At 43.3% G+C, this 12,011-nt stretch overlaps 1 protein-coding gene across 7 annotated transcripts in view; it reads left to right on the forward strand.

Moving 5' to 3' along the window:
* ROBO4 (roundabout guidance receptor 4) overlaps positions 1 to 12,011 on the forward strand; it is a 105,780-nt gene that overhangs the window by 1,305 nt on the left and 92,464 nt on the right. The window contains exon 1 of one of the 7 annotated variants that reach the window (XM_028707705.2): positions 9,169 to 9,595. The exons of the other annotated variants lie outside the window; for them this stretch is intronic. Coding sequence (XP_028563538.2) covers positions 9,529 to 9,595 — 67 coding nt within the window. The 5' untranslated portion in view covers positions 9,169 to 9,528. Of the gene's footprint in view, positions 1 to 9,168; positions 9,596 to 12,011 lie in introns of those variants that run through there. 7 annotated transcript variants of the gene reach the window in all.

Raw genomic sequence — 12,011 nt, forward strand, 5'->3', positions numbered from 1 at the left:
GTTTCCGTGGAGTTTTGTGGAGGAGATTTTCCCACTGAAATGGTGCCCAGCCCAGTGGGATTTATGCCATGTGATGGGATAGGGATAGATAAATCCTCTGAAATGTTTGTGTTGACTCCCAGCTCATAAGGGCTTTTGATAGAGTGTTTGGTCATTATGCTTTTTTTTTTTTTTTTTTTTTTTTTTTTTTTTGCAGAAAACCCAATATTCTCTTAACTGCTTCTTACCTGGGCAAAAGACCAAATGTGAATACTGCTGGCTGCATTTCAACCTTCAGTGCAGTTTTACAAAAGTGTCGTACTATTTTTAATTATGTTTTAGAAATGATTTCTCAGTAGCCCAGCCACGGAACGAATAATCTGTGACTGCAGAACATTAATGTAAAGGGTTGTATCATTATAACAGTGTTCAAAATAAAGCTACGCTATGAGGACTGGACCTATGTTTTAGGTCTTGGGAAGACTTTTTACAGGGAGGGAGGGAGGACCTCGTATTCACTATTCAGTAACACAGAGGTCATGGCTCTGCTCTGAAAGTCAGTGAAAAGACAGTTGCATCTCTCTGTTGTCTTTGGACATTGATGCTGAACTCTCAAATGAACTGATTTCTTTTCTTTTTGCCATTGTTTATTCCTATCTTGGAAGCCCCTGAAAAGTGTGGGATGCATCCCAACTAAGTTTGTTGAACGTAGTTCCCATTGCAATAAATGGGATTTATCCTAAGCCAAGTCTAACTGATTTCAATCAGAACTAAGTTCGGCTAACTTAGTCTGGATCCAACCCTATGATTAAAAGAAAGAAATTACCTGGGTGTTTTAATGGTGCTGCAAATTACACTGAGGCTAAAACAACCTAACTGTAGGCTGATCATGATAAGCAAGATGAAGGGCTGAACTCTTTGTGTGAATGATGATAGTTGTTCACTGCTTAGAGAATCTTTTTATATTATTATTAAGAGGCATGAGTTGGCATGAGTAAACAGTCAAACACCACCATCTCTGTGCATACTCAGTTGCTGCCGTAGCACTTTAGTTTCCAAAGGAAATGTATGGAGTGCTTTGTTTATTTCCATTTTATGTTCAGCCTTCCCCCATCCTGAGATCCCCCCAGATGTTTTCGACTGCAACTCACATCAGTCCCAGTCACCGTGGCCAACACATGCTGGGTGTGAGCAAGGGGAGTTGTGCTTCAAAACCTTTAGGAGGGCACCGGGATGGGGAAGGCTGCTTTATTGATTTTATCCCCAATGGAACGAATCTGTGTAAAAGTTTGGCTCTAGCAGATGTGATAATTGTTAATCAGAGAGGGATGTGTTACAATCGCTGTATGACACGCACCATGTTCGCAAGGTGCACTGAGTGATATTCATGTGCGAAACCTTGAAATCTTGTAATAACAAGTTTATAGCAATTAATTAATTAATTAATTAATTAATTAATTAATTTGGTGAAATTATAAATTATATGATGCTTGATAAAATGCATCTTTCTCTGTTATTGTCACTAATATATGCAATTTCATGCACACTACTCTTTTATATGCATTTCTGTACACATTCCTTGGCCAGAGATCTGCATTGCAAAATTCAGAGGAATGCACATTTCGAAGCATGGCTCTGTTTTTGTTTCAGAAAGTGTGAATTAGGTTGGTTTGCATTTAAATGTGAATCGAGCCATATCCCCCCCCCCCATCCCTAGTCATCTGAATACAAGAATCGCCCTTTGCAAAGTACAGGTTGGAATGGAACTGCCTCAATGGAGTGATCACGTGACTTTCAGAGGAGAAATCTGATTCTCTCACATTTGACTTCTTCTGGAATCAATGGGAGGTTGTTGTGTCACGTGTATCGAGGGTCACAGGCCATCACAATGCGCCATCGCAATGCACGCTATGCCCTGTGCCTCATGTAGCACTTTGCTGCTGATACTAGGCCATTGTGCCAGTGTTTGATAACAGAATACAACAAAGCCCAGAGCATTGCTTATAGAGTGCAGGGGCCTTAATTTGCAAGCCTAATACATGGGAAAGAGGCCATTCCTATGCACAAGGGATTGTAGGATTAGCTGCATCTCAGCTTGGCGGAACAAAGTTGGGGTGATTTACAGTACTGTAGTTTGTTAAGCGTTGCTGGGAATTGTAACTCTGTGAGGGGGAAACTACAGTGCCCAGAATTCTTTGAGAGGGGAAAACATGATTTGAAGGTGCTTTAAAGGTATAGGATGTATGCAACCCTCAAAGAATTATGGGCTAACAAACTAGAGGGCCCAGAATTCTTTCAGGGAAAGAATGTGATTCGAAGGTGTCATGTGTATACAGCCTTACATGGCAGCAGTACATGTCAACATGTATCTTCAAATGGCAACTGCTACCCCAAAGCAACTGAAAGACTATGAGTGATCATGTGAATGCTGAGGCTTTTAAATTTCAGTTGGTCACCTCAGTATTTTTGGGCCAGGAAGATAATTTTGTAGTTATATTAATTGTGGGAATTTGCACAATGCATAGCAAGTTTATGCATGCTCTGCATATGGCTCACACATGCTTCCTATATTTTACTCCCCCTTGCAGCATTTGGGAGCAGGCGGGCCACATTTTTACCAGCTATGTAGACAGGAGGCATCTTTAGGATATGTTTCCAGCATCATATGAAGGGGCTTCAGTAGTTTCTGGGCTAATTTCAAAGTGCCACCTAATGGATCCCTGGGCAAACTGCAGCTTGGAACAGCCCATGTCTCAATAACGGTAACAAAATCCTGCCCTGTGCCTTTCATTCATTATACCACAGCCATGGTTTCCCCCAAGAATCCCAGGAACAGTATTTATTAAAGGGTGCTGGTAGTGGTTAGGAGATCTTTGCTCCCCCACCAGTGAACTACAGTTTTGAGAATGGTTTAACCATCAATCTCTCTTCCCAGAGAACCTGGGGGAATTGGATATTGAGCCACCAATATTGGGTTGTATCCAACATTAGCCCTACTCATAGACTCATTGAAGATAGTGAAACTAAGCTAGGCCCCACTCATAGCAGTATCCTGACACTCTAAACAGCCATGGCATCCCTCAAAGAAAAATGGGAAGTGTAGTTTGTTAAAGTTCCTGAGAGTTGCTAGGAGATCTCTGATCTCCTCCCAGAACTACAAATCCCAGATTTCCTTGGGAAGAGGGATTGTTGTTAAACCACCCTGAGGATTGTAGCTTTGGGAGGAGATTAGGGATCTTCTGGCAACTCTCAGGAACTTAAAGAAACTACATTTCCCATGTTTCTTTGAGAGAAGCCATGGCTGTTTAGGGTGCTGAGGGTTGTTATGGGACCCCTGTTCCCATCCCAGAGCTACAGTTCTCAGACTGATTTGACAACAATCCTTCTTTCCAGGGATTTATATGGGATATAATTTTTTTTTGGGGGGGGGAGGGGATGTCTCACTGTAATGTGGACTCCCTCTTTAATGACTTGAAAGTGCTGCAGTTGAAAGTAGAGGTGAACATGCCTCAAACTGAGACAGACCCTTGGTCTATTTGGAGATCTCCAGATGTTTTGGAGCATAACTCTCAGCATCCCCAGTTAGTGGTCATGCTGGATGGGGCTGATGCAAGATGTGGCCAACAACATCTGGAGGACAGCAGCTTGCATAAGGCTGGACTACAATTAGCAGAAACTCTCCAGAGTATCAGGCACTTGACCTCCTACCATAGTGTGCTCTACCTGGAGATGCTAGAGATTAAACATGGGTCCTTCTGCATGCAAAGCACTTATCTCATTGTGTGGAAAGGGGCAGAAGTCATTGTATATCACCAATCAGCATAACATTTGTACAGTACATGCTAATTTATATCTATAGATACACATTTAGAAACAATTACAGTGGTACCTCGGGTTAGAGACGCTTCAGGTTACAGATGCTTCAGGTTACAGACTCCGCTAACCCAGAAATAGTACCTTGGGTTAAGAACTTTGCTTCAGGATGAGAACAGAAATCGTGCTCCGGCGGTGCGGTGGCAGCAAGAGGCCCCATTAGCTAAAGTGGTACCTCAGGTTAAGAACAGTTTCAGGTTAAGAACAGACCTCTGGAACGAATTAAGTACTTAACCTGAGGTACCACTGCAGTAACATTCTTCCAAGTCTGTGCCTGTATTAGATCCAGAATTGTTTTTATTATAAGGTTGCTGTTGTTTTTCCTGATGATGTATTCCTTGTTAAATTGCTTCAGGGTGTTTTGCGGGAAGCAGTTCATAACTTAAATAAATACACAAATAATTTAAGCAGAAATGCCAACCATCTCACCAAAGTGGGGAAGATCGCTCTGACCATGCGACCTGCATGCTTGTATTTTCTCCTGCCCATGTGCTCACTGTTGACGGGCAACGTCAAGGTCTATTGTCTCCCTTCTTACGGTCCGTCCTCTTTAAACCAGAATCTGACTCTTCAAATAGAGGACTCTTTGAAAAAGAGGACTCTGTAAAACAGGACACATGACTGCCTTAGAGCTGTGGCTGCTCCCCAAACATAACAGGAACCATGGAAGCTTTGCCTCCGCAGGAGTGGAAAGTGCTAAATCAGGATGAGTAATTCAGATAGGCCTTTTGGGAAGGCCCCAAAATAAACTTAACCTCTTCCACGCTGCTGCTTTTAGGTTCCAAAACAGCACACCTTCTGGAAAAGAATTATATTAGCTTTCTGGAAACATCAGTGGGTGGCAGGGAAATAAAGCTGTTTCAACTTGATTAGTTAACAGTGATGTAATCCTGCTGAAAACAAGGCATGCTTTATACCGTATTGGTCTGAATACCAATGGGTGGGTGTGGCTATCTTACACTCTCTAAGTTGCCCTTCCCACTCACTCATGCACAATCTTGCATCTGCAAATGCACACAGCCCTTCCTCAGTGGATCAGTGCAAACCAGCTGAGCAGGGGAGCTACCTTCCCCCATCCATTCATCAAATGATTGATGTGATGAGAGAGGGAGAAATTATTTAAATCCACATCAGGGTGTTGGACTCTGCCCAACCCTCCACTGTGTCCAAAGAGGACCAAGGATGCTCACTGGCTACAAAACACCGAGTTTTTATTGGCAGAGGAAATGGAAAATTGAGGGAATGGAATGGTGGGGTCTGGAAAAGCGTGTGGCTAACTCCATGGAACCTTCAGCAGAAGCACTCTGCACTGCAATTATTATTATTTTTAATTTCATACTCTCACCTTAGTCCCACTAACATCAATGAGAAGGACTAGCACGGGATACAATCCCCCTAGTTCCCTGGTAAGAGAGATTGATGGTTAAACCATTCTGGAAACTGCAACTTTCTGGTGGGAATAGGGGTTTCCTAACCACTCTCAGCATCCTTAACAAGCCACTATTCCCAGGATTTTTTGTGGATGTATTTATAACAGTTTAAAAGGTAAAGGTAAAGGGACCCCTGACCATTAGGTCCAGTTGCGGACGATTCTGGGGTTGTGGCGCTCATCTTGCTTTATTGGCCGAGGGAGCCGGCGTACAGCTTCTGGGTCATGTGGCCAGCATGACTAAGCCACTTCTGGCGAACCAGAGCAGCGCACAGAAACACTGTTTACCTTCCCGCCGGAGTGGTATCTATTTATCTACTTGCACTTTGACGTGCTTTCGAACTGCTAGGTTGGCAGGAGCAGGGACCGAGCAACGGGAGCTCACCCCGTCGCAGGGATTCAAACTGCTGACCTTCTGATCGGCAAGTCCTAGGCTCTGTGGTTTAACCCACAGCACCACCCGTGTCCCAGCGCCACCCGCGTCCCTTATAACAGTTTAGGCTGTCCCAATAAGCTTATATTATGGAACATTAAAAACAGAACAGGAAAAAAAGACAACAAAAACCAGATAGGAATTCCTAACACTAGGTCAGCTGGCAAAAAAAGCTGCCTTCAGATACCTGAAGGGCTGTTGTGCAGAAGATAGAGGTGACTTATTCTCGCCATCAGGCAAGAGTATAACCAATGATTGGAAATCACAGGGAAGAAACATGTTAACAATCAAAACTCTTTGACAGTGCAGCAGCAGCAGCCTCTATTGGAGATGGGACAGTCTCTTCTTCATCAAAAGTATAGGCAATGGCCATTTTGTGTGTGGGTCCCATTCCTGGCCCCCATGTGCGTCAGTTTGCATTTAAAGGCCAACCAACCTAATTCACATTTTCTGAAACAATACATGAACCGAAAGGCAGACATCCTTCAAAATTTGCAGTTCGCCGAATTTTGCAATGCAGTTTTCCAGCCAAGTAAAGTGTACTAAAAGGGCATATATTGGGACAAACTGTGCATAGAAATACATATATTAACGGGTGGGGGAACATTTTTAAAAAGCATTATGCTAGGGAAAATGCACTTTACGGAAATTAGGCAAAATGGCATACAAAAATGTTTATTTCAGGAGAAGTTCGTACTGAAATCCTGATGAATTTTCAGGAGGGTTTTATTTTTATTATTAAAAAGAAAATCACCAACAGATGTTGAAATATGGAGAACTGGGCTTAAGATTGGAAAGGTGAGAAGCAGAAATTGCCATGTCTACTTGTTCCTAGTTGCTGCTCTTCATTTCAGGGACAGGGTGAAAGACCTTGAGACAAATTCAAGCTGAAATAAGATAAGTGCTTGTTATTTGATCACACCTGCCTAGATTTTGTCTTGGCTGCTCCAGATAGTTTCTTTACAAAACAATGCTAAATTAGTAAGGTCTATGCGATTGTGTTGGCTGTCCCTCCCATCGCAAGAGGGAGCACACGTTTTCTGTGATTAATGCAAACTTCCGACCTTTGTCCTCATGCTTTTATGATTCTGGCCTTTTGTGGCTCAATTTGCTTCTCCTTAAACATGCTATTATTATTATTATTTAGGTTTATCATTCATAACACTTCCTGCCACTTGCGTGCAACATCCTGCCATTGTCTGTTCAGAGGACCTTGGCAAATTCCAGCTGGTTGCAAGATTTTGTATGACAATAAGGTGCACAATCTATGAATAGGGATGTATTGCATCTGAATGATTATTGCATCTACCTCCCCACCTTTCCCCTTAGCAGCTTAATGTGATTAGCTTGGGTTCTCCCCTTCTCCATATTATGCTCACAACAAGTCTATCAGTGATTGCCAAGTGAGCTTCATGGTCAAGTGGGGATTTGAACCCTTGCTCTTCCAGCCCCAAAGCTGACACCCTAACCACCATACCACAGCGACTTTCTTCTGAGGACCGCAGAATTAGTTCTACATTCCTAAAGCATGGTGGGTGGAGCATGGACAAGTGATTCTCAAACAGCAGCCCCATGTGTTAGGCGGCGAACAGCTGTTGGAATTGAAAGGGTGTCTAAAAGCTGTGTGTTTGTCCTGTATCATGAGCAACTGCTGTTGAAAAAATCCCCTTCAAACTCACAGTTGATATGCCATAGCCCAGTATTCCCCAAACTTGGGTCTCCAGTTGTTTTAGGGCTACAATTCCTATCATCCCTGACCAATGGTCCTGCTAGCTGGGGCTGATGGGAGCTGTAGTCCAAAAACAGCAGGAGACCCAAGTTTAGAAAACATTGCCATAGCTCTTTGGTACAGAGATCCTATCACGGTGATTAGAAATAACACTCAAAAGTTCTGGGGAAACTGGGTGCATACATTGGAAAGTCGCACCACCCGCGCTAATAGTGAGCTCGTTCTCTGAACACCAATTCTTATGTGAAAAGGTAAAGGACCCCTGGACAGTTAAGTCCAGTCAAAGGTGACTGTGGTTATGCGGCGCTCATTTTGCTTTCAGGTTGAGGGAGCTGGTGTTTGTCCACAGACAGCTTTCAGGGTCATGTGGCCAGCAGGACTAAACCACTTCTGGTCCAACAGAACACTATGACAGAAGCCAGAGAGCATGGAAATGCTGTTGACCTCCCCGCCGCAGTGGTACCTATTTATCTACTTGAGCTGGTGTGCTTTCAAACTGCTAGGTTGACAGGAGCTGGGACAGAGCAAAGGTGAGCTCACCCCATCATGGGGATTTGAACCGCTGACCTTCCGATCTGCAAGCCCAAGAGGCTCAGTGGTTTAGACCACAGTGCCACCTGCATCCAAAATAGCCCAAACAGCACCATCAGCAGGCATTGAGAAAACCCATGGTTTGCAGAATTAACCCACAAAAGAACTTTAGATAAAAAGAAAAACACCTAAAAAAGGGGTAAACTGAAAACCAGCCCCATAAGGACTGGGCCTGCTCAGTGGGCATGGAGTGCTGACTCTTGGGGTGGGGGAAGTTCAGAAAGCAGGGACCAGGAATGAAATGAAGCATCTTACATAGGAAGCAGGTTATTCTTCTATGTTAGTATGCAATGAATTTTGAAAGGTGATGAAATTTAATACGTCAAGAGTGAAATGTTGCACAGCAAGCTCAGTTGGTTAGAGCGTGGTGCGGATAATGCCAAGGTTGCAGGTTCGATTGCAGTATGGGACAGCTGCATATTCCTGCATTGCAAGGGGGGTTGGACTAGATGATCGTCAGGGTCCCTTCCAACTCTGTGAAACTTTGCTACAAATAGTGCACATTTATACTGCTTAAAATGCACCATTCGTTTTTAATTGGAGGGGAATTATATTTTGATACAAAGCTTTCTCAAGTGGCCGAGAAAGTTCTTGCTAAGACAATTAGGGATTCTCACAAGAAACCATCAGAGGAATCCATGGACAATTTGATCAAGAGTAGTTGGAATTTAAGAGTCTGCTTAAAAACAAGAAAGCGGAATATTCGAAACAAAGCTTTCAAACATCATTTGCATTTTGGGAAGTGGTGTTCATATTTTGTGGACTCCTTAGGATTCTTTCTTATTGTAAAGCAAGAATGTGTGTGTGTGGGGGGGGGGGTGTTTTTTACCCCTCTGCCAGTTTTTGAAATGTATGCCTTCATAGTTTGGCCAACCCTTTCTTAGATTATTATTATTATTATTCACTTACAAATTGCATTGCTTGTTGGATAGCTAAATAAAACCCATTGGCTTCACTCCCATTCTGGGAAAAACTTCATATTTTCAGAGCATTGTCTTTGTACAAGGAAGGCTGAAGTAGATATAATTGAAGGAAAAGAGGCGGGGAGGGGAGGGGAGGGGAGGGGAACTTTTTAAAGACAGAGAGCAATTCCTTGACTTAGGAGCCAGCAGATTCCAGGTCCTACAGGGGGAAAACAAATAGGAAAGTTGGTGCAAACAGTCCTTTTTCTGGTGTGGGGTCTTCCAGCAGCTGTAGTTTTGAGCTGGAGGAGAGGAGGCCCTGAAATTCACACCCACCCCTTCCGGTATCCTTTGAACAGTCCGGGAAAATACGCGCTGATACCAAGAGGGGAGGAAGTGGCTTGAAGAAATGTTTGGAGCTGACAAATTTGTTTGTGTCAGAGTCCCTGTGCTTGTGCGTCTTGGAGCAGAGAGACAACAAAAGCCCCCAGTGGAACTGACCGGCAGAAAAGGAGGCAAGTGAGTGCAGGGTCCAGCCAGTCTCCCTGGCTGCCCAGTTCCATCAAGAAGAAGTTTCTGCAACTAGACAAGCATGGCAGGAGCGGTGAGCCCTGTGCTACAGAAGCTCATAGTTTGGGCAGTGTTTCTGCTGATGCAAGGTGAGTGATCAGGATCCATCCGGACTAGGGGAAGCTTTTACTTATGCAGTCAAAGGGGTTTAGAATCTGGGGGCAGATCTCCACCCTCCCCTCCCAGCCCAATGGAAAGGAGAGAATCTTTGATTAAGTTTCTGAGCGTACTTGGAAAACTATGATGAAGGCTGTGGTCCTGCACACACTTTTGTGGGAGTAAGGTCTATTGAAGCAAGAAGGCTGTGCTTTTCAGTTCACATGTTTCGGATTACCCTGTAAGACTAGCCTGAAGGGGGGGGGGGCTCTCTTCCCCAGCGTTCTTCATTGCTTCAACAACCCCCTGAATTTATAGGAGGTAAAGGTAAAGGTACCCCTGCCCGTACGGGCCAGTCTTGACAGACTCTGGGGTTGTGCGCCCATCTCACTCAAGAGGCCGGGGGCCAGCGCTGTCCGGAGACACTTCCGGGTCACGTGGCCAGCGTGACATCGCTGCTCTGGCGAGCCAGCGCAGCACACGGAAACGCCGTTTACCTTCCTGCTAGTAAGCGGTCCCTATTTATCTACTTGCACCCGAGGGTGCTTTCGAACTGCTAGGTTGGCAGGCGCTGGGACCAAGCGACAGGAGCGCACCCCGCCGCGGGGATTCGAACCGCCGATGTTCCGATCGGCAAGCCCTAGGCGCTGAGGCTTTTACCCACAGCGCCACCCGCGTCCTGAGCTAAATTTATAGGAGAAGGAACCCCAAATTTCCCAGTAACACGATTCAGCCTCCCAATAAAATATTTGAGGGTGCTGCCCCCCAAGTTGAAGCGCATTGCCATTCAAATGGTGTGCACGCACCACATCATGTGATCAATTATGCAGGGTGGGGCTTACCTGGGTCCCCCTCCCAACATTTTTTTCACATTGGCACCCCGCCGTAAAATTTGAGATGTTTTGCAAATGTCATCTGGATCCTGGGTCATGTTCATCTCGTTTCCTGTCGTTTTGCAAAACAAAAACAAAAACCTATCATCAAACTGATTGATTAAAAAGAAATCTCTGCATTTTTTAAAGCCTGGAATGGAATGGATCTTAGCTATGTTCACTCACAGTGAAAACTTTGGCATATTTACTTGAGTCAGAAGTCAGTCCCTCTGCGAGTGTTCAGTGGGGTTTGTCCTAGGTAAATGTGCAAGTTTCACTGTGTTCAATGGCCCTTACTGTTACGGCTGTGGTCCTAACACACTTTATTATTATTATTATTATTATTATTATTATTATTATTATTATTATTATTATTATTTTATTTCTACCCCACCCATCTGCCTGGGTTTCCCTAGCCACTCTGGGCGGCTTTCAACAGAAGGTTAAAAACACATTAAAACACAATCATTAAAAACTTCCCTAAACAGGGCTTAACTTGTAAGTCAGAAATAAGCCACACTGGACATACTGGAGCTTCCTTCCAAATTTTGAATAAATTTGCTTAAAATTGTAGCGTAGGTAAGGCAAATATAAAGTGAGCCCACTGAATCCTAACTTTCCCCTGAGCACTATTGGCTTAATTTAGGAAATTTGGGTTGCTAGGTTATCCCCGAGGAGCAGTGATAAAAAACACTTGTCTTCCTAACTTTGCCTTCAGAATTCTGTCCAATGAAATGCTTAATATTACTGCACTACTGTTGTGCAAGTAGTTGCAACACATCTGGAGCTCCAAACAAAATATTTAATTTGCCATTGGTACACAGTGGGATCTAAGAACATGTGATCTTTTGATCTGGGTTTGCTTTGTTTGGCATTCTGGGATGTTTGGAGACAAAGAATGTAAGGAGGCAGTGATTTCCATCCTGTCCTGAGCCCATCACAATCGGCACTGTTTCTTTTCTGCTACAGTTCAGCTTCTGCTATTTTACTATGTGCTGTGGCCAAAACTAATATAATTATGCCAATAATTATGTAATTAACTTCCATGCATTTCAATGGAAAGAAATGTTGAAACAATGCATAAAACAGCACACTTATTGATGTAACATTTGCAGACTAAGAAACCATGATAGCAAATACCTGGGTGGTTTCTTTTCTGACCTTAGATAGACAAGTGAACTATAGCAATTCAAGGTGTTAGGTAAGGTCAGGTTTATAAAATTGATATATTGCTTTCCATTACAAAAATTCCCAAAGCAATTTGCCAAGTAAAAATGCAATAGTGAGAATCACATAAGCATGTTGAAAACATAGAATCAGTGGCAGGAGAAAATTTCAGCTCAATTTAAAGGTGAACCTAATTCACACTTTCTGAAGCAATATTATTATTATTATTATCATTATTATCATTATTATTATTATTATTATTATTATTATTATTTCTGAAGCAATATTATTATTTGTTGAATTTATATACCGCCCTATACCCGCACGTCTCAGGGCTGTTCAAAGAATAAAATCAAAATACAGTGGTACT

Source organism: Podarcis muralis, chromosome 15 (assembly GCF_964188315.1).
Source record: "Podarcis muralis chromosome 15, rPodMur119.hap1.1, whole genome shotgun sequence".
Classification (NCBI taxonomy): domain Eukaryota; kingdom Metazoa; phylum Chordata; class Lepidosauria; order Squamata; family Lacertidae; genus Podarcis; species Podarcis muralis.